The sequence below is a fragment of the Ornithorhynchus anatinus genome, chromosome X1, assembly GCF_004115215.2.
Source record: "Ornithorhynchus anatinus isolate Pmale09 chromosome X1, mOrnAna1.pri.v4, whole genome shotgun sequence".
NCBI classification, from domain to species: domain Eukaryota; kingdom Metazoa; phylum Chordata; class Mammalia; order Monotremata; family Ornithorhynchidae; genus Ornithorhynchus; species Ornithorhynchus anatinus.
In genome coordinates this window covers 60,491,211-60,514,827 of record NC_041749.1, presented here as the reverse complement: position 1 = coordinate 60,514,827, position 23,617 = coordinate 60,491,211, and the positions used below count along the sequence as shown (strand labels likewise).

At 44.3% G+C, this 23,617-nt stretch overlaps 1 protein-coding gene and 1 non-coding gene across 2 annotated transcripts in view; one reads left to right on the top strand and one right to left on the bottom strand.

Moving 5' to 3' along the window:
• SUCLG2 (succinate-CoA ligase GDP-forming subunit beta) overlaps positions 1-19,961 on the bottom strand; it is a 251,627-nt gene extending 231,666 nt beyond the window's left edge. Inside the window, exon 1 of the mRNA XM_029050832.2 lies at positions 19,840-19,961. Within this exon, the coding sequence (XP_028906665.1) occupies positions 19,840-19,923 (84 nt within the window). The 5' untranslated portion in view covers positions 19,924-19,961. The remainder of the gene's footprint in view (positions 1-19,839) is intronic.
• On the top strand, positions 9,452-9,589 carry LOC114807269. Its single transcript, XR_003755320.1, has one exon. It is a non-coding gene; the product is annotated as a small nucleolar RNA SNORA7 (small nucleolar RNA).
• Positions 19,962-23,617: the final 3,656 nt, after the last annotated feature.

The following is a 23,617-nucleotide window of genomic DNA, read 5'->3' as shown; positions in this document are numbered from 1 at the left end:
GACCCCTTCAAGGAACTCCAAGAGTGAGGCATGATTCCTGCTACAGAATCCAGAGTCTTTTGCCACAACAGCTCGTGTTTTTCTATATGTTCAATGATTAAGATTCACGTTTCCCTAGGTAAAAAAAGAGTTACACTTACCAATTCACAAGTCCAAAGAGCATCTCTGGAATCGTTTTAGATGGCAGTTATGCTGGCAATAGTCCCATCCTCCAGTACAACAGGCTTTTGTAATGATAGGCAACACACTTTTGCCAGGAGTTCCGCAATTTCCTCCAGAAGTCTCAGTGGAAATCTTATGATCCCAGTGATTTACGTATCTCTAGTTTATTAGTTTAGTATAAGACTCCCATTGATGTTTTCACAATCTGTTTCAGTTCTTCTGATATCTCCACAAAAGGCAATGTGGATGTGTGCCTTAACATCATCCTCAGTATAAATGGTGTTTTTGAAGATGACACCATTTGAAGCAGCATGACCTAATGGGAAGAGCATTAGGGGAAGAGTCTCGGAGTCAGACTAATTTAATCCCTATTAGTCTGGGAAAACCTGGGTTCTAATTCCAGGTCTACCAAGTGCTGTGTGACTTTGGGCTAATCACTTAAATTCACTGTGCCTAAGTGTCCTCATCTGCAAAATGGGGATTAAATACCTGTTCCCCCTCCCACTTAAGACAATGAGCCTTATATGGGACAGAGGCTGTGTCCAACCTTATTAATGAGATCAGTGCTTGACAAAGTAATCATTTAAATACCAGATTATTAATAATGATAGTAATAAAAGTTTATGGTGAGCTCTTACCCACATTCAAATGTAGGCCAAGACTGATGTACAACTGACATTCTTTCACACTGCATGCACATAAAGACAGTTCCTCACTGTGCTGATGTATTTGCCCCATGCAAGACCTGTCAGTTTTCTTGAAACTTTCCTGTTAGCCCAGTCTCCATGAAGCCTACATTCAAAGGAGGGCAATCTGTCTCCCAGTTTTTGTGGACCAAGTGATACAGCCTTCTAACAACACACTCCTGCATCACATTGTTTCAGATTGTGTTTCACTATATCCTTAAAAGTGTCTGATCTGCCCTCCTTGCTCCTTTGTGTTCCTTTTATTTCACCCATACAACTGCTTGTGTGTCCTGTTTATGATCCATTCTCCTCTCATGCACAGAACTGTCCAATGAGCAGGCTGGGTTCCAGGGCCCTGGTGGCCGTAGGCCTGCTCTGCCATTATTTACAGAGTATGCTCATTGGTGCTGCTGATGAAACTGCTCAAGGAGCTCAATGTATCTTCTATAGTATAGTATATAATATCTTATATAGTATATATTTATCACAACCATATATGAGATTGGAAATAGTAGTGTTACATACCTTCAATTTATCATGAAGTTGATGACCTGTTGTCAAACTTGTCAATCTTACAAGTGCTATGCTGGTCTGTTTAATGCCATTTTTCTACTTTTACTTATCCATGCATCATCGGATAGTGTTTTGCTGAGGTGGCAGAATTTGGTGAGAGCATGTGTGATACATATGAAAAGTCTTTGGTACTGTGCAATGCTTCCCAGGCACTGGCTAGGAAATGATCTCAGTTTTCTTCAGGCTTATTGACAGCCTATAGCTCTTCACTGACTGTGTAAAGAGATGCAAAATTATTTGCTTGTTTTGAGTATGTGCTCCAGAACACAATCATGACGATGCAGTTGACTCCAGTTTGCGACTGCCTTGGAAACTTTTAATGATGCTCATAGCCTGAGTTGTAGGAGTCTCTCAGTAGGTTTGCAGCCTTAACATTAGATAGCAGACAATATTTCACATTCTCATGCATGGCACAACAGAATAGTTAGACTAGACCTTTCACAAAACCCTAACTTTACTCCAGAGAGGGAGAAAAGAGTCATAGAAGACACTTTCAACTCTGTTTTTACCATTATGGAATAGTCTAAAGATCTCAAGTGCTTTAGTACAGTCTGGGAGTAGTCTGGAGGCCAGCTGTTTGTTTGTTTTATGGCAATTAAGCACTTACTAGGTATCAAATACTGTTTTAAGCACTCAGGTAGGTATAAGTCAATTAGGTCAGACACAGTCCCTATCCCACATGAAGCTCACAGTCTTAAGTGGGAATGAGAACTGGTATTGAATCCCCATATTACAGTTGGGGAAACTGAAGCACAGAGAACTTAAGTACTTGCCCAAGGTCACAGCTAGCAATTGGAAAAGCCAGGATCAGAACCCAGGTCCTCTGACTCCCAGGTTCTTGCTCTTTCCACTAGGCAATGCTGCTTCTCAATCAGTCATAGTAAAGATAATACATGCTCTGCAGCATTTTAGCCTTGAGTCACACTGCGGTTCAGATAGCCTGTTCGAAAGGATCCCAGCTAGAATCTTGCTGTGAGTGTGATGCCTTTGTGGTTACAACAATCAGCTCTCTCACCTTTCTTTCTCTAGGGAGTGATTTGGGCAGTGTCTCTGACATCTTATATATAGAGACCTGCCCAACTTCACATCTACAAAGCACTCACCCAAACCTACCCTAAACCCATCCACTCTCCCGCACAAATAAAACAAATGAAAATAGCACATATTACCCTACTTGCCCAGCCCAACTTTAACTTTTGCAGCCGGTGCTCCGGGGTAGGGTCAGCTACATTTTCAGGTACTGGAGGTTCTACTAGGAGGGCATTCATGTGTACAACCCACTTATTCCTTCAGCCAGGAAACAGGCAGCCATCTTGACTTCCTCCACTCAAGGCAGAGTCATGCTGAGGCCAGGGTCTATTTAGGAAGGGGTGACCAGGAGGGGATAGGGTGAAGTGAGGGAGAAAGAGAGAGGCAGCTTCAGCAGAGCCATGGAGCAAGCCCAGCCATGACTTACCCTGGGCATCTTGCCAGCAGTGGTAGTAACTCCACTTATTCATTCAACACAGCGCCAGTACCCAAGCCAAGACTATAGTCTCCCTGCAAGTACATCAGGTAAACTGTGGGCAACCAGGTTTCCAGTCTTGTGGCATTTCTTGAGTGCTCCAGAGGTTGTGGAAGAGTTCATGCAGACATATAAGGATGAGATATCCTCCTTGTTTGTAGATTTTGGTAAGAAATGGGTGCTTTGCCATTTATCATGGTTTTTGCTGTGAGTGTTAATTCTTCAAAAGTCCAAGAGAAGGTCACACCATCATTTGAGTGTTTTTCTCCATTTGGAAGTGCCTCCTCCTCAGTGGTGAAAGGCAGGTTCAGAATCAATGGCATTTATTGAGCATTTAATATTTGCAGAACACTGTATTAAGCACTTGGGAGAGTTCAACAACAGAATTAGCGGAAGGGTAAAGCATTCTTGCCACCTTTGCAAGATTCCATTTTGTCTGGAATGGTGGGTCCATCTGCATTTTTCTGGGGTCTGTGGTAGTATGTATTGGCCTATACATCTTCTTTAGTGATGAGGACAAATCATTAATTTTGGTGGTGGTTGGCATAATCCTGGATATCTTTTCTTCTGGCATCCCATTTTCCAGCATGCATGTTTCTTGCCGTTCTCTGTACACCTCACCGCAGGTCTCCATTTTGTTACAATCATGAGATGTTACAAGGTACTGATGATTTTGTTTTTGTTTTGCTACAAGTAGTTCACAGTCTGCTGGAGTAAAGGGAATGTGCTTACACTTCTTCTGTATGACCCCTAAGCACCTAGTACGAAAGGGCTCTTCACTCACTAAATACCAGCAGGAATGTTGACATAACCTTGGTTTGGTCCCAAATTACTACTACAGAGTTTAAGTTTAGAGTTCGTTGATGCAACAGATCAAAAGGCGACAAAGAAGCAGCAGCAATTAAGTCCTAGAATGAAGTCTGGCTCCTAGAACTTAAGTTTTGCTCCCACCACATACTTGTTCTGAATGGGGCATGTGAGGAGAAAACACAACAGGAGCTGAGGAATGGTGAGATGAAGCTGGGGAAAGTGAAACTAGGTGAAGAGAGAAAACCTTTTTAAGGATACTGTAAAACAAAGACTCAGATGATGCTGCATCTCACTTAAACTGGGAGCCGGCTGCCATGGTTAGATCAGCATAGCATGCTGCAATCAAGAAAGGAGCAGAAGCTTCATAAGCATCTTGAAACAAGGAGGCAAAATGAAAATGTTACCAGGCACTATAAATGACAACAATGTCAGCACATGGAACAATCTTTGTATGTGATCGATATGGTCAGAATTTTGGGTCTTGCACTGGCCTTCTCAGCCATAAACGCACAGGTAAATTTCACCATCAGCAGTGTCTTCAAGCAAAAGGACAACTGTATATATTCACACATTTACGCATCCTTGAGCTGATCAAATATGTCAATATGGCCTTTGAGTTTACAGGTGAAACTACTGATGGCTAGATCACTGTGAGCAAGCATGGCTCATAGGACTAATGCATGACCAATAATCCCTCCCACATTATGTACAAACAAAGATCACCCTTTGCTGCATTTATTTCCCCAATGCCTGGCTCCATTTCCTTTTCTTCCTATATCACAACATCTTGAAGTCTCTGTGCTAAGAGTTATACCATTTCTAATTGACATACACTAGGCTACTCAAGTTTCACTATCTGGCAACAGTCTACTGGTAGATCCCATCATTTGAGGCTTTGCTTTAGTGCGCCTTAAAGTATTTCTCCATTTGCCTAGTCTGATGGATTGACTGCATTCCCCACCTCAATGTCTGTGATCCCATCTTGCCACTGCATTTTAAGTTTTGCGGGGAGATGGCATTGGTAAGCTTGATCTTGAAGTCAGGTGTGGCATCTCTGGTAGGTCCAGGTCTCAAGCCATCAAAAAAGTCAGACACCATAATGGCTCCCCAAGCCAAGTTGGCACCACACTCTTGTCAATTTCTTAAAGCACACACATGCCTTCTTGTTTGCATTTTCTATTTAGTTATGAAGTTTATTAAGAGTTGCTATGCAGTGCTGGAGTGAATACAAAAACAAACAGCTAAGACATGGTTCCTGTCCCACAAGAACCTTACAATCTGGGTTGGATGGGGAAGAGGAATGCAGAGCAGATACCTAGAAGACAATTATATTATAGACAAATTATAGGTAATGGGAGCAAAGTTACAAAAAAATCAAATGTTGAGAGCATAGTCAGGTAGATAAAACGATAGACTCATTGAAGGGTGTTATCCTGATGGTCGTCTTTCCTGCTCCAGACCACAGTCCTTGGATCCAAACTGCCGCAGTCTCCAACGTTCTAGGGGTTCTATAGGCTGGCCGTTCCTCATACCCAGTTTCTGCCAGGGATCAGGGTGTGCAGGATCACTGTGACAGAGACACTGAAATTTCTTCATCTGACTCTGAATCACTGGACAATGATTCTGCCTTTAAGTAGCAGAACTCAATCTCCACTTTCAACTCGGTTCATTCATTCATTAGTATTTATTGAGCACTTACTATGTGCAGAGCACTGTACTAAGCGCTTGGAATGTACAATTCGGCAACAACTTGGTTGCCAGTGGAGATGAAACCTGTACCAAATGAAGGCCAGTACATAATCAATTTTCTTCGGGCAAAAGTAGTCTCACAAATAGTAACAAATGTAACTACTTAATGAAATATTTAGTAGCAATCAATAATATTTACAGAGCATGGTATTATGCACTTGGTAAAGTACAATATAACAGAGTAGGTAGATGCCAACCCTTCCCACAAGCTTACAGACTACAGAGAGAGACAGACAAAATAAATTAAAGATAGGGGAAATAGTAGAGTATAAGGATATTTATATAAATGGACTTGAGCTGGAGTATCACAGTGTTTAAAGGAGGTACACAGCCAAGTGCATAGTTCACACAGGGGAAGGACAGCTAGGGGAAAATGAGGACTTAATTAGGGAAGGCCTCTCAGAGGAGATGAAATTTTTAGGAGAGTTTTGAAGGAGGGGAAAGTAGTGGACTGTCAGATAAGAAAGGGGTAGGGGATCCAGCTCAGAGTGAGTCAATCATATTTATTGAGCGTTTACTATGTGCAGAGCACTGTACTAAGCCCTTGGTAGACTATAACAATACAAGAGACACATTCCTTGCCCACAATGAGGGAGGACAATGGAAAAGGGGTTGGCAGTGGGAGAGACAAGATTGAGGCACATTGAGTAGGTTGCCCTTTGAGGAGCAAAGTGTGCTGATTGAACAGTGAGATAAAGGAAGGAGAGAGAGGGCTGATTGAGTGCTGACAGTAAGGAGTTTCTGTTTGATGCAGAGGTGGAAGGGCAGCCATTATAGGTATTTGAGGAGTAGGGAGAAGTGGACTGATTTTTTTTTTTTTAGAAAAATGACCTGGGGAAGCAAAGTAAAGTATGGACCGGAAAGGGGAGAGACAGGAAGCAGGAAGGCCAGCGAGGAGGCTGATACAGTAGTCAAAACAGGAAATGATAATTGCTTGGATCAGCATGATAGCAATTGAGGTGGAGAAGAAAGGGCTGAATCTGGAGATTCATTCATTCATTCATTCAATAGTATTTATTGAGCGCTTACTATGTGCAGAGCACTGTACTAAGTGCTTGGAATGTACAAATCAGCAACAGATAGAGACAGTCCCTCCCCTTTGACAGGCTTACAGTCTAATCGGAGGAGACAGGCAGACAAGAACAATGGCAACAGAGTCAAAGGGAAGAACATCTCATAAAAACAATGACAAATAAATAGAATCAGGGTGATGTACATCTCATTAAACAAAATAAATAGGGTGATGAAGATATACGCAGTTGAGCGGACGGGTACAGTACTGAGGGGGTGGGACGGGAGAAGGGGAGGAGGAGAAGGAAAGGGGGGAGAAGAGGGTTTAGCTGCGGAAAGGTGAAGGGGGGGGGTAGAGGGAGCAGAGGGAAAAAAGGGGGGAGCTCAGTCTGGGAAGGCCTCTTGGAGGAGGTGAGCTTTAAGTAGGGATGTGAAGAGGGGAAGAGACTTAGATTGTCAGAGGTGAGGAGGGAGGGCATACCAGGACCGCGGGAGGACGTGGCCCAGGGGTCGACGGCGGGATAGGCGAGACCGAGGGACGGTGAGGAGGTGGGCGGAAGAGGAGCGGAGCGTGCGGGGTGGGCAGTAGAAAGAGAGAAGGGAGGAGAGGTAGGAAGGGGCAAGGTAATGGGGAGCCTTGAAGCCTAGAGTGAGGAGCTTTTGTTTTGAGCGGGGGATGATAGGCAACCACTGGAGGTTTTTAAGAAGGGGAGTGACATACCCAGAGCGTTTCTGCAGGAGGTGAGCCGGGCAGCGGAGTGAAGAATAAACTGGAGAAGGGAGAGAGAGGAGGAAGGGAGATCAGAGAGAAGGCTGACACAGTAGTCTAGCCGGGATATAACAAGAGCCTGTAGCAGTAAGGTAGCCGTTTGGATGGAGAGGAAAGGGCGGATCTTGGCGATATTATAAAGGTGAGACCGGCAGGTCTTGGTAATGGATAGGATGTGTGGGGTGAACGAGAGAGACGAGTCAAAGATGAAACCGAGGTTGCGGGCCTGAGAGACGGGAAGGATGGTGTTACCATCCACGGTGATAGGGAAGTCTGGGAGAAGACCAGGCTTGGGAGGGAAGATGAGGAGCTCAGTTTTGCTCATGTTGAGTTTTAGGTGGCGGGCAGACATCCAGGTGGAGACGTCCTGGAGGCAGGAGGAGATGCGAGCCTGAAGGGAGGGGAGAGGACAGGGCCGGAGATGTAGATCTGCGTGTCATCTGCATAGAGATGGTAGTTGAAGCCGTGAGAGCGAATGAGTTCACCAACGGAGTGAGTGTAAATGGAGAACAGAAGAGGGTCAAGAACTGACCCTTGAGGAACTCCTACAGTTAAAGGATGGGAGGGGGAGGAGGCGCCTGCGAAGGAGACCGAGAAAGACCGGCCAGAGAAATAAGAGGAGAACCAGGAGAGGACGGAATCCGTGAAGCCAAGGTGAGATAAGGTGTGGAGGAGAAGGGGATGGTCGACAGTGTCAAAGGCAGCTGAGAGGTCAAGGAGGATTAGAATGGAGTAGGAGCCATTGGATTTGGCAAGAAGGAGGTCATGGTTGACCTTAGGTAGATACAAGATAATCAGGTTGGACACAGTCCCTGTCCCACACAGGGCTCACAGTCTTAATCCCCATTAAAGATGAGGTAACTGAGGCACAGAGAAATGACGTGACTTGCCCAAGGTCACACCGCAAACGTGTGGGAGAGCCAAGATTAGAACCCACATCCTCCGACTCCCAAGCCTATGCTCTTTCCACTAGGCCACACTGCTTCCCATTTGATTGCGACTCCCTTGAGTTCCTTGTTCGTTTTCATCATGTGTTCTTCTTTGTCTCCCTTTCATTGGCTTTTTCTTCCCCTCCCCTAAATATAAACTTACACTGTTGATTAATATATGGACCAGGTGGGAGTCAATCAATCAATGAACATTTACTGTATACAAAACACTATACCAAGCACAACAGAGTACAGTAGACATGATCCCTGCCCTTTTGAGGGTGAAACTACAGCAGAATTTTTATCTTCAACCCACTCATTCTTGCTATTTAATAAATAAGCCATGCAAAATAATATGGAGTCAAACTGTTAGTTCAGGTTTTCTCGCTCTGATATTTGCTAGTTTTATCAATTTTCTCTCATTAACGGGCAAAAAGAAAAGCTCCACCTAACTATAAAAAAAATCATGCCATTTACTTTTAACAAGAGAAACAGCATGGCCTAGTAGATAGAACATGAGTACGGGAGTCAGAGGACTTGGGCTTTCATCCCGGCTCCACCACTTGTCTGCTTTGTGACTTCGGGCAAGTCACTTCACTTCTCTGGGCCTCAATAACCTCATCTGTAAAATGGGGATCAAAACTGTGAGCCCCATGTGGGACAGGGACTGTGTCCAACCTGATTACCTGGTATCTCCCCCAGTGCTTAGAACAGTACCTGGCATACAATAAGGGTTTAACAAACACGATCATCATTATTATTATTTTTACTATGGGCCACGCATTGTACTAAGCACTGGGTTAGATAATCAGGTTGGACACAGTCCCTGTCCCACATAGGGCTCACAGCTTTAATCCCCATTTTACAGATGAGGTAACTGAGGCACAGAGAAGCAAAGTGCCTTGCCCAAGGTTACACAGCAGACAAGTGTCTGGATTAGAGCTGGATTAGAACCTAGGTCCTCTGCCCAGGCTGTGCTTTTGACACTAGGCCATGCTTGCTTTGTGTGTTTTATTTTCATTAATTCATCAATTAAGAGTCATGAAGATACTGAGTGCCCACTGGGTATAATGCATTGCACTGACTGGGAGAATACAGCCGAAGAAAAAAAGATACTTCCCTTTTCTACAATGATCTCACCTGGTAGTGGGTTTTTTGGGAGTTTTTTTATGGTATTTGTTAAGCACCCTCAGGATTAATAATGTTGGTATTTGTTAAGCGCTTACTATGTGCCGAGCACTGTTCTAAGCGCTGGGCACTGTTCTAAGGATTGCACTTGGAGAGTTTCCAGTACTCTGCCAGTCTCAGCTATGGGAGGGAGAGTCAGGCAGGGGCATATCCATTCCATTCCTAGCTTGAGCAATGGCTAGCAAGTGGAATGCAATCTGCTACAAGTGAAAGCTCCCCTGTGCGGGGCAGCAGCAGCATGGGAATGAGTCGAGGGCAGAGACTCAATTTTACTGTGAGAAAGGAGTCAATGGTAAACCATTTCCATATTTTTTTTTTTAACCAAGAAAACTCTATGGATCCACTTACCAGAACGATTGCAGATGGAGGTGGGGCGTTCTGGGGCAAATGTGTCCATGGAGTCACTATGGGTCGGAGATGACGTGACAGCATGAGACAAGACAATTTAAGCACTATGTGCTACCCCAGCACTTAGTACAGTAAGCACTTAACAACAACAACAAAAAAATTTAAAAAAGCACCCACTACCACACCTCTGTTTTCAATTTTGGCTCCCCCTTGTAGATCGTTTACCAATTTATCATCCCCTTTTACATCTGTTTTCTCAGGAAAATAGATCAAACTTATATGTCATGAAGCTGAAAAAGGTTTTGGAAGAGTGGGGTTTTTTTTGGAGGGGGAGGGGTAAAAGTAGAAGAATGGGGAATGCAGATAGAAGGATATAAAAGGTTTAGGATCTAAACTTTTTCAAGAAATGATAGTCAACTTCTCCATGGATGAATTCCACATCTACTTCTCTTGACCCAACCACCTTTTCTGCAGTTTCATATTTCCTCCTGCCTTCAGGGCATCTTTACTGGGATGTCCCGCCAACACCGCTACATGTCCAAAACAGAACTCATCTTCCCACCCAAGCCTTGTCCTCTTCTACTTTCCCATTTACATGACTATCCTCGACCTCACAAAGTCATAATTCTGGACTCATCTCCTTCATTCAGTCCACCTGTTACCAAATGCAGTTGGTTCTACCTTCACAACATCTCTAGAATCCACCCCCTTTCTCTTCATCCAAACTCTTACATTTAGCCTTGACTACTGAATCAGCCTCCTCATTGGCCTGTCTATCTCTTCCTTCCCCACTCTATACTTCACTGTGCTGCCCAGATCAGTTATCTAAAAAATAAAACAAAACAAAAAATTAAGTCCACACCTTCACACTCCTCAAAAACTTCGCATCCCCACAAACAAATCTCAGAGGCTTTAAGGCAATGAACTCTCCTCCTACCTAACCCCACTGATTTACTGCAACTCAACCTGCACCCTTCATTCCTTTAACACCAACCTACTTACTGTACACTAAATCTTGTCTATTTAGTCATGGATGTCTTGGCCCACATCCTTTCCCTGTCCTGGAACTCCCTCCCCATTAATATCCGGCAGATCACCTCTTCCCCTATCTTCAAAGCCCTACTCAAATCATATCTCCTCCAAGAAGCCTTCCCTGATTGTCCTAACTTCCATGTCACTTCCCGTATTTGTCCTCCCTTCTGCATCACCTAAGCACTTTGATCTTCACCTCATTCACCCAGAACTTATGTACATAGCCATCTGTAATGTATTTTAACACAGCTCCCCTCTATTCTAAGATCCTTTTAGACTGGGATCATGTCTATCTTCTCTATTGTACTCTCCCAAGTGCTGAGTATAGGGCTCAAATACCGCTGATTGATAGGAAATGAGTCATTGTGAGGTCCAAAGAAGGTATTGCAAGTCAGTCAATACATTGTATTTATTGAGTGCTTTCTGCAGAGCATGGTACTAAGTGCTTGGGAGAGTACAATATAATAGACACATTCCCTGCCCACATCAGCCTTACCGTCTAGAGGATGAGCTCTAGGGTCCAAGTGCCCTGTCAGCAAGGTATATGAGGCAAAAAACAGACTTTGAAAAATGCTTAAAATAGCTTATAAAATAAAAATAGTATAAATCAAATCGACTTACTGTGTATTTTTCTTTAGAATTTTAAGATTGAAAATATCTTGAGATAAATTCTATTAGCACCCAATTATTCAGTATCTTATTCCCCAGGTTTAGGAATATCCAACAGCCTTTCAATCGTCCTGTTTATGCCACTCGTCTTGTCTTATGCTGTCGAGTCTTCGCCAACCCATAGTGACTCAGCTCTCCCAGAACACCCCTCCTCTATCAGCAATCATTCTCGTAGGGTATCCATAGAGTTTTCTTAGTAAAAATATAGAAGCGGTTCACCATTGCCTCCTTCCGTGCAGTACACTTGAGTCTCTGCCCTCGACTCTCTCCCATGCCGCTGCTGCCCAGCACAGGTGAGTTTTGACTTCTAGCAGATTGCCTTCCACTCACTAGCCACTGCCCAAGCTAGGAATGGAATGAACAGGCCTCTGCTTGACTCTCCCTCCCATAGTTGAAACTGGTAGAGTACTAGAAACTCTCCAGGTGCCACGCTATCTACTTTTTGGTTGTTAAATTGTTCTTTTGGACTTACCCAAGAGAGTAGACAAGAGAAATAAAGAGTTGAGCATGGCCTAGTGGATAGAGCACAAGAATGGGAATCAGGATGATCTGGATTCTAATCTCAGCTCCAATACTGGTCCGCTGTGTACCCTGGGCAAGTCACTTAAATTCTTGGTGCTTCAGTTACCTCATCTGTAAAATGGGGATTAGAACTGTAAACCCCATTTGGGACATGAACTGTGTCTGCAAGCTGATTAATCTGTTTCTACCCCAGAGTTTAGTACAGTGCCTGGCACATAGTAAGCAGTTAAATACCACTAAAACAACAAATAAAATTTGGCCTCAATTTGGTAGATGTGGAAACAAATTATAGGCTGATTTACTTTGGAATTTCATATGCAATCAGTTGTGCCAACCAGCATGTTTCCACCACACATTTTAGATAGAACTCAACAGCAGGATTAGGGATCATTTTTCTGGCTACGGCAAAATGCTATTTCAGAACAAACAGTTGGGTGCATGAGAACAGCAACTGTAGTTTTCCTTAACATAGGGATCGCAGGATCGCAACTTCCTACACAATGGAATTGGGTGTAAAGTGTGGTGTGACCAAGGGCAAGGCACTTAACTTCTCTGTGCCTTAGTTACTGCATCTGTAAAATGGAGATTAAAAGTGAGGTCCCCATGTGGTACAGGAACTGTGTCCAATTTAATTTGTATCTACCCCAGCACTTAATACAGTACCTAGCAAAAGTAAGTCATTAACAAATACCATAAAGGGGGTGTGGGGGTGAGTCAGGGGGAGGACTGGGTTTTGGTGGGAAGATATGGAGTTTAATGTGGGACAGGGACTGTGTCCAACCTGATTATCTTTTATCTACCCTAGCGCTTAGTACAAAGTGCTTAACAAATACCACCAAAAAAAAAAAAAGTGGTCCAGCTTTAATGGTCAGAGGCATTTTTCTGAGATCTTGTAATTAACGAAATTGAAATTTCTTTCAGTGAAAAGTGAAGGACTGTGATCCATCCTACTACTTACACACAGTTTAACCATTTGCCAATCTTTGCAATACAATTACATTTCTAATAACTTCTTTGGCTTTTCCTTTGAATTTTTGATAACAGGTTAATGCATGCTCTTTTTGAATGCCAAAATATTTTCACAGGCATTATATGCTAAAATACTCCAATGCAAAAAATAATCTTCTAGAAGATTTAGGCTATACCACCATAATTTTTACTTTTCTGAAAAAGGAGCTACTCAAGTCCTGAAGAGACACTAGCCCATGATGCATTTGGTGACTGAGGCATCTAAGTCTAGAAGATGGCCCATCCCTTGTTGTGGGGGAGAAGTATGTGTGTGTGTTGGGGGAGGGGAGGTGGCGCGGGAGGGGAACGGACAAGGAAACCAGAGGATGTCATAGCCTCTGGAGTTTTTGGTATCCAGCCCAGCCTTTCGGTTCAGGACTCATAAGACCCTTGCTCTGGTCCCTGTTCATACAAGGCACTGGTGGCTGCACAATAAACGTTTCTGATTGATTACTGATTATGAAGGAGAGAAACACTAGTGTAGTTAAGTATATTACATCATTTGTAAGTGCCCCACTGATAGGCCAGGAGCCTGAAAGAGAAAATATATCAACTCAGGCACCTAACAAGCACTACTAGGGAATAAGTTGAATTTTGGAGAAACTAGTCCACCAAAATATTTTGTCTTGAAAAGAAATAAGTTTTTGAAAAAAATCCTTTAATTGAAAAGAATGCCAAAAAAAGAAAAAAAAAATCTTGTGTTTCACTTCAGCAAATATTGGCTTCTTTGCTGTGGAGCATTTTTGTTGTACAAAGGAAAAAGCAGGAAGTTTGGCACAGTAGTTGCACAATTATTCCATTATGCCATAAGGACATTTGTCTAAGCAACCACTTAAAATGACACTAAGTTTCTGGATGATTACAGCGGATACAAATGAGTTAGAGTATTCCATGGAAAATGCATTTTTTTAAAGCCATATTAAAAGACCAACACTAAAATTCAGAGAAACACTGAGTACCAACTCATTAGCTCTCTTCACATGTGAAGTGAAAGACCAAATGTTTACTAACTTGATGATTCCACAAATCACTGTCCTCTATATGTCAATGTGAACATTATGCACAAATACCATTTAATACAGAGCAATTTACTGCCTGGACTGGTGAATTCACTAATCTCGGAAAGCATATCCTACCCATTACCAGTCAACTTAATTAATTTGCAGCCTCAAGGGCACCATTTGCAGTGTCAACCATGAAGAATCTCTGAACTTTAACCCCATGGTCTGCCATCAGTTTTTTGCTTTGGAATTCCTGCAGGTTCAGCCATCGTCTGGGGGTTAATTGAACAGCCCGGGACTTGCCCAGGATATGTAACAATACAACTGCCAGGATTTTGTGACAGTGTGAGAGATGAGTTGAAGATAATGCCCAGGATACAGGCATGTGAGATAGGGAGGATGGTGGTGATAGGAAAGTCACAGGGCTAAAGGGTTTGAGTGGGAAGATGAGGAATTGTGTTTTGGACATATTAACATACATGTAATATAGATTTCTGAAATCTGATTTCTTGGTTCTTAGAAATGCAGTAGGCTCCAAAGTGCAGATGGTTGAACTTATAGAGACATGTGAAAACTTCTCATGATGCTAATCTAGAATTGTTAGTATAAGAAAGAGCAACCTTGGATCGCATGTGGTTTCTAGTCTACGTAAAGGGCTGATCAAATATAATGAATATAATTCACGCTGAAAGAAAATACTAGATGAATCAGGAGCCACAAAAAAAGTTATCTAGATAATTGCCTCAACTTTAATTTTCACTGTGCTAGTATGGCCACAATTTTGTTTCCAGATTATGTGATTTGCTTTTAAACTACAGAAAGAGGAGGAGGAAAGGTTATGGTATCCCCTAAAAATTCTGGCTCATTAAAACCAATCATACAACAAGCAGGAGAGGTCCTACACAAGCTAAATGATAATCTACACCAGGAAATAGTAAACGAGCTGATAAAACCAATGAGCTCTGTCCGTAGACTGGACAGCAGTTAGTCAACTATTCAGTGGTCTTTTGAGAATGGTGAAGGTGCAATTTGAGTGAATAAAGAGACTATTACATGTGAAGATGCTGATAAGGGAAAAGATATATATGCTTTAAAGCTTAATTGCACTTAACTCTCTATGGTTCATTTTGGCAAACGCTTTTCATCAAGCACTAGAAAGCGATTTATAAAAGGGTATGGGGCAAGGACAGAAGTGCAAATTATCCAAGGTAGCTAAGGTGATTAGGAACTCGGTTTCCAAAGCATTTTCTGAAGAGATCTATTTATTCCACTGACTCAACGGGGACAGAACTTGAGTAAACACTAGAGAAATAGGTCAGGAACAGCTGGACATTTCAGTTCCCATTATTGCTACTCTACATAAACATTCCCTTTCAGACCAACACAAATTCTCCCTTTACAGTTAACAGATCAAAAGCCAATTCAATTTAAGGAGACGGCACATCATTTCACATTCACCAAATATAGACGGTCCGCATGTTTACTCCATAAACACGAAGATGGATACTCCAGCTTTACCAACTTAAATTGTTGGTGTGCTTCATAAAAAGTAAGGCATTTATTTTGCCAAGCTAGAAGGCCGATAGGTATGGTGCAACATTTACAAAGCAGCTTGTGCAACCTCATTTAGCTGATAAGAACTTGCACATAACCTTTGGTCCTTCACTTATAAAAGGCAAGTATACTTGTTTTTCCTCTAGAAAGAGGAAAAAGCAAGCTGGGATCATTAGTTAAAAAGTATAAGAAAACAGAAAGGGCAAAGGTTGGCCCAGTCTCATTTCATCCGTTTTTCCTCTGTGTATCTGTACTGCCCCAACTACCAGGGTTGTAATGTACAACTCTGTGAACCAAAGAAGAGCTTCTTTAACTGTTTGAACTCAAATATCATGATCTAGCCATACCTATAGAAAAGAGGCCCTGTCACCTTCTGCGTCATGACCCTAGCTCCTGTAATTGGCTGGGAAGGAAAGCCGTTCCCTACAGCAGAAGCTCTGCATAAAGCCTGACCAAAAAGTGAGAACGGAAAGGGATGCACACAGCACGCTTCACACTGTGTGAAGCGAGTGACAACTTTGCCTGGAAATTGTTTTGGCTCATCCCAGCTCCAATACTTGGCTGCTGTGTGACCTTGGGCAAGTCACAACTTTTCTGTGCCATAGTACCTCATCTATAAAATGGGGAGGAAAAAAAAATCAATGGTATTTGAGTGTTTACTATGTGCAGAGCACTATACTAAGCACTTGGGAAAGTCTTATCTTATGCTGTCGAGTCAAGTACACTACAACAAAATTAGGAGACAGGTTCCCTGCCCATAACAAGCTTACAGTCTAACCAATTCTCCTTCCTCCTTAGACTGTGACCACTGTGGGCATGGAATGTGTGTTATATTGTACTCTCCAACACACTTAGTACAGTGCTCTGCATACAGTAAGCGCTCAATACGACTGTGAGCCCCGTGCGGGACAGGGACTGTGTCCGATCTGATTGTTTTAAATATATCTCAGTGCTTAATACAGTGCTTGACACACAGAAAACACAAATACCATTATTATCCAGGCAGGTGCTTGCTACACTACCCACGTCCCAATACCTTCAGAAGCAGAATGGACTAAATCCCAGTAGGAGAGGAAGCTTTCTCCTCCATGCTGCTTAGCAGAGTCAACAAAACCTCCTAATCCCCCGAAGACAGAGACTGAAATGCTCCACCACTGATGCATCCTCAGTCCAGAAATGACCTTAGCTGCCCTATAATTATGGTATTTGTTAAGCCCTTACTATGTGCCAAGCCCTGTTCTAAGCACTGGGGTAGATACAGGGTAATCAGGTTGTCCCACTTGGGGCTCACACTTTCAATCCCCAATTTACAGATGAGGTAACAGGCACAGAGAAGTTAAGTGACTGGCCCAAGTTCACACAGCAGTCAAGTGGCCAAAGCGGAATTAGAAACCACGTCCTTTGACTCCCAAACCCATGCTCCTTCCACTAAGCCATACTGCTTCTATCAGCAGAGAAGCATAGATGTAAACTGATCCTGTTGCCCTGGCCATTACTTCTGGGTGGGCAGAAATACCAGCACAGATCCTGCAAGAGCCAGGGCCCAAACTCAGCCAGCAGCAACGGGCAGGAAAGGGCAGTGGCTTTGGGGAGCACACAGACACAGTAATATAAGCTCCCTCTAATAATAATAATGGTATTTGTTAAGTGCTTACTATGTGCCAGCCACTGTACTGGCACTGGCACTATACTGGCACTGAGGTGGATATAAAGCAAATCGAGTTGGACACAGTCCCTGTCCCACAGGGAGCTCAGAGTCTCAACCTCCACTTTACAGATAAGGTAACTGAGGCCCAGAGAAGTGAAGTGACTTACTCGAGGTCACACAGCAGGCAAGTGGCGGAGCTGGGATTAGAACCTATTACCTTCTGACTCCCAGGCCCCTGATCTACTACACCATACTGCTTCTTTGACTGTAAGCTCGTTATGGGCAGAGAATGTATGTTGCATTGCACTCTCCCAAGCATTTAGTACAGTTCTCTGCACAATAGAGAAGCAGCGTGGCTCAGTGGAAAGAGCACGGGCTTTGGAGTCAGAGGTCATGAGTTCGAATCCCGACTCTGCCACTTGTCAGCTGTGTGACTGTGGGCAAGTCACTTCACTTCTCTGTGCCTCAGTTACCTCATCTGTAAAATGGGGATGAAGACTGTGAGCCCCACGTGGGACATCCTGATTCCCCTGTGTCTCCCCCAGCGCTTAGAACAGTGCTCGGCACATAGTAAGTGCTTAACAAATACCAACATTATTACATTATTATTACGGTAAACACTCAATAAATACAACTGACTGGAAACAGGCACCTGCAACCTCAGCCACCCTCAGGACTTTTTGCTGGATCACTGAATTCCAGCACCAATTCCCACAATCTGCACCAGGATTTGGGCCCAGTCAGAAGTCACTGTGCTTATTTGTATATATTACCCTATTTATTTTATTAATGAGGTGTGTATCTCCATGATTCTATTTAGCTTGATGATGTTGTCTTGTTTTGTTCTGCTTTGCTTTGCTGTCTCCCCCATTTAGACTGTGAGCCCTTTATTGGGCAGGGATTGTCTATCTGTTGTCGAATTGTACATTCCAAGCGCTTAGAACAGTGATCTGCACATAGTAAGCACTCAATACTATTAAATGAATGAAAGTAGTCAGTGTATTTATTGAACGCTTGCTGTGTGCAGAGCACTGCACCAAGTGCTTGGGAGAGTACAACAACACATTCCCTGTCCACAATGTGCTCAAGGTTCTGAGACGAGCTTAGTCTAGAGAGTAGCTGTTAAAGTGACAGCAGCCACTTCTCTCTGCCTCATGACTGATTAAGATAGGTAAACAGCTCATATCTCAGAAACCAGACTCAAGTCTACGGGGTCACCTCATGGCACAACTGCCACAGCATTCCCCTTTGGGGCTGCCTGAGTCTCACAGGCACCACCCTCAGGAACCTTTGGGGGTATAGAGGAGGTAAGGAGGGCAGAGGAGATGGGGGGGGGCAAGGGGGAGGGGGTATTTCTTAAGTGCTTATGTTTCAGGCATTATTGTAAGCACTAGGGTAGATATAAATGAATCAGGTTAGACAGGGCCCATGTCCCACAAGAGGCTCACAATCTTAATTCCAATTTTACAGATGAGGTAACTGAGGCACAGAGAAGTGAAGTGCCTGGCCCAAGATGATAGTAATAATGTGCAGCATGGCTCAGTGGAAAGAGCCCGGATTTGGGAGTCAGAGGTTATGGGTTCGAATCCCGGATCCATCGCTTGCCAGCTGTGTGACCGTGGCAAGTCACTTAACTTCTCGTGCCTCAGTTACCTCATCTGTAAAATGGGGATTAAAAACTGAGCCCCACGTGGTACAACCTGTTCACCTTGAATCCCCCCAGCGCTTAGGACAGTGCTTTGCACATAGTAAGCGCTTACCAAATACCACCATTATTATGTCTTCTTAAAACCAGATTGCTCCAGAAAGGATCCCTTGAAGAATTTTCCAGTGACCCTGGCCAAACCATCCACACCAGTAACATGCGGCAGATCTTCCCCTCTTACAATGGTGCCTGACCCCTACGAGGCAACGAGCACCCTAATTCTGTAACTTAACTACATATGCTCCTGCCCCTTTTGGTTGGACTGCCAATTTAGCCTTAGAAGATCCCTCTCCCATCCCTACCAAGAGCACTTGAAAAACAATTTACTGAAGTACTTCAACTCTAACCGACTCCTGATTTCATCTTTGTTTTCGTCGATTTGGAAAGTGTTTAGGAAACACGTTCAATTGAACAATTAGCAAATTGGACATAGCCTAATTGCGGTTTCCTTTTTTCTTATTTACACACCGGGTTTAGGCCTCCAAACAAATCAAAGGCTCAGCCTTTCAACGTACACAAAACTAGAGAAAGAATGACTTAGGGGGAGAAAGCCCCATACCCCCCCCCCACTTCACCCAAGAAACGCAACTTAAGTGATTTCCATTCTTCTAGGCTTCTTCCCCGAGAAGTTCGGCTTCAAGGCCGGATCGAAAGAGGGGGTGAAGGGGGACTGGGCTGTCGCTCTCCTAGTTCCTGCCTCCCCCTTTGCCCCCCTCTCCCAGGGTTAGAGGGCAAGTGTGGTAGCGGCATGCACAGGAGCTCAGTCCCACCGCTCCTCCAAGGCAGAGTTTTCGAAACGTCCCGCGCTTCCAAGACGCCTACTCCAAAGTTGCCCGGGCACAAACAGGAGGATAAATAGAGGAGCAGCGCCCATGCGGGGCGGAGAAAATGGAGAAGAAATCGTACTGCTCTGCACGCTGCTCCGGATGGCCCATCCGCACGCAAGCGCCCCAGGCCCCCGCCTCACTCACCCGGGACTTGCCCAGGAGGAGGAACGATTTCCAAGTCAGCTCCCGAAGAACTTTCCCAGCCTGAGTTGCCATGGGAGACGCCATCTTAAGCTGGAAACTAGTCACGGGTTTATCAGCATGTGCCCTATCACTGCCGGGTGGGGAGGGGAAAAGAAAGAGGAGGAGGAGGAGGAGGAGACTCTCCTCTAGACCCCGCCCCCAGAGGGAGGGCGGTGAGAAAAGGGGAGAGGAATTTTCATTCATTCATTCATTCATTCATTCATTAGTATTTATTGAGCGTTTACTATGTGCAGAGCACTGTACTAAGCGCTTGGGATGAACAAGTCGGCAACAGATAGAGACAGTCCCTGCCGTTTGATGGGCTTACAGTCTAATCGGGGAGACGGACAGACGAGAACAATGGCAATAAATAGACTCAAGGGGAAGAACTTCTCGTAAAAACAATGGCGACTAAATAGAATCAAGGCAATGTACATTTCATTAACAAAATAAATAGGGTAATGAAAATATAGACAGTTGAGCAGACGAGTACAGTGCTGAGGGGATGGGAAGGGAGAGGGGGAGGAGCAGAGGGAAATGGGGGGAAAAGAGGGTTAAGCTGCGGAGAGGTGAAGGGGGGTGGTAGAGGGAGTAGAGGGAGAAGGGGAGCTCAGTCTGGGAAGGCCTCTTGGAGGAGGTGAGTTTTAAGTAGGGTTTTGAAGAGGGGAAGAGAATCAGTTTGGCGGAAGTGAGGAGGGAGGGCGTTCCAGGACCGCGGGAGGACGCGGCCCAGGGGTCGACGGCAGGATAGGTGAGACCGAGGGACGGTGAGGAGGTGGGCGGCAGAGGAGCGGAGCGTGCGGGGTGGGTGGTAGAAAGAGAGAAGGGAGGAGAGGTAGGAAGGGGCAAGGTGATGGAGAGCCTCGAAGCCTAGAGTGAGGAGTTTTTGTTTGGAGCGGAGGTTGATAGGCAACCACTGGAGTTGTTTAAGAAGGGGAGTGACATGCCCAGATCGTTTCTGCGGGAAGATGAGCCGGGCAGCGGAGTGAAGAATAGACTGGAGCGGGGCGAGAGAGGAGGAAGGGAGGTCAGAGAGAAGGCTGACACGGTAGTCTAGCCGGGATATAATGAGAGCCCGTAATGGTAAGGTAGCCGTCTGGGTGGAGAGGAAAGGGCGGATCTTGGCGATATCGTAGACGTGAAACCGGCAGGTCTCGGTAACGGATAGGATGTGTGGGGTGAACGAGAGAGACGAGTCAAGGATGACACCGAGATTGCGGGCCTGAGAGACGGGAAGGATGGTCGTGCCATCCACGGTGATAGAGAAGTCTGGGAGAGGACCGGGTTCTGCTTGGCCGATCGTTTAGCGGGGGCGGCCGGGGCAGGGCTGGGCTTCGTGCACTTTCAGAGTCGGCGTCCGTGTCTTCTTATGGTGGCGGAAGGATGTGAACGCCCCGTTTTCGTTTCTTCTCCCCGTTCCGTAATGATGTCTAAGTGGACCGACGCTTGTTTTGTTTATTGATTGCCTTTGAAAACCAGCACCGTTGTTTCAGTGGAGATGTGGAAAAGAGCACGGGCTTTGGAGTCAGAGGTCATGGGTTCGAACCCCGGCTCTGCCACTTGTCAGCTGTGTGACTTTGGGCAAGTCACTTCACTTCTCGGTGCCTCAGTTACCTCATCTGTAAAATGAGGATTAAGACTGTGAGCCCCACGTGGGACAACCTGATTCCCCTGTGTCTATTGTTGGTATTTGTTAAGCGCTTACTATGTGCCAAGCACTGTTCTAAGCGCTGGGGTAGATACAGGGTAATCAGGTTGTCCCATGTGAGGCTCACAGTTAATCCCCATTTTACAGATGAGGTAACTGAGGCACAGAGAAGTGAAGTGACTTGCCCACAGTCACACAGCTGACAAGTGGCAGAGCGGGATTCGAACTCATGACCTCTGACTTCCAAGCCCGGGCTCTTTCCACTGAGCCCCTGCTTCTCCCCTAGCGCTTAGAACAGTGCTCGGCACATAGTAAGCGCTTAACAAATACCAACATTATTATTATTATGTGAAGTCCACAAAAGTTACCTCGTGTTTGCTTTGTATCCCGAAGAGCACATCAAGTTCTCCACTCTGCAGACACCCTTGGGTTTCGCATTTAAGAAACACATTTGGCTTCTTTCACCTTCATTTTAAGAACAGTATGGAAAATCAGGGTGTTGGCCCAACCAGAAATTCTCACTTCAGTGTTTCTATTGATAATAATGATGATGATGATGGTATTTTTAAGCGCTTAATATGTGCCAATCACTATTCTAAGCGCAGGGGTAGATGCAAGGTAAACAGGTTGTCCCAAGTGGGGCTCACAGCCTTAATCCAGATTTTTACATATGAGGTAACAAGTGACCTCTAGCAATAGCATCACCTTGGGGCAAGCTCCTGGAAGACTGAGCCTGTTTCTTACATGTTCCAAACTGAGTTTTGCACAGTTATGCAGACCACAATTACTGCATTATCAACTACATCAATAATGAACTCCAATAGTTATAATCAATCAATCAGTGGTTATTTATTGAATGCTTACTGTGTGCAGAGTACCCTACTAAGTACTTGAGAGAGTAATAATAAGTATGGTATTTGTTAAGCACTTACTATGTGCCAGGTACTGTACTAAGTGCTTGGGTGGATACAAGCAAATTGGGTTGGACACAATCCCTATCCTACATGGGCTCACTGTCTCAAATCCCATCTTACAGATGAGAGAACTGAGGCTCATAGAAGTGAAGTGATTTGCCCAAGGTCACACAGGAGTTAAGAGGCAGAGCAGGTACTAGAGCCTATGACCTTCTGACTCCCAGTCCCATGCTCTATCCACTAGGCCATGCTGCTCGTACAATACAACACAGTTGGTAGGCACAGTCCCTGTGCCATGTCAACTCTCTAGAGGGGAGAACATCCTACACAAGTCACTTTCATTAAGGCTTCAAGTATACACTGTTTAGAAAGTTGAAATGGCAATTTTGCTTTTCAAACTTAGTAGTAGTAATAGTATTTATTAAGGACCTACTGTGTACAAAGCATTGTTGTAGGCATTGGAAGATAATACACTGATGAGAAATAGACATGGCTTCTGATCCCAAAGGGGCTTATGATCTAAAAATAAGTGAGGAAATAGGGTATCAGGGACAGACAATATAAGCATTTACTAGGTGCCAAATCCTGTGGTTGATAATGAAATCAGACACTGCCCCTGTTCCACAGCTTAAGAGGGAAGGAGAGCACGCATTTCATCCCCATTTTACAGATGAGGAAAGAGAGGCAAAGAGAAGTCGAGTGACTTTTTTATGTTGTTTGTTAAGCGCTTACTATGCTCCAGGCACTGCACTAAGCACTGAGGTAGATACAAGTTTGGACACAGTCCATGTCCCACATGAGGCTCACATTCTTAATCCCCATTTTCAGATGAGGTAAGAGGCACAGAGAAGTGAAGCGACTTGCCCAAGATCACATAGCAGACAAGTGGCAGAACTGGGATTAGAACCCAGGTCCTCTTGACTCCCCTGCTCGAAAGTTCTTATTCTTCCTATTGCCCTATCATCAATGGTAGAAAGGATATTCCAAAGATTGTTGAAATGATGCTATCTTTTAAAGATTTCTTCCCTGTCTGTGATAAAGGTAGAGGTATCTAAACTGTTCACCAGTGCTATAGAGGAATGTAAGCACATTTTGGGCAGAGAATGTGTATGTTATATTGTTATATTGTACTCTCCCAAGCACTCAATATAGTGCTTATTAATTGGCTCTGAAAACC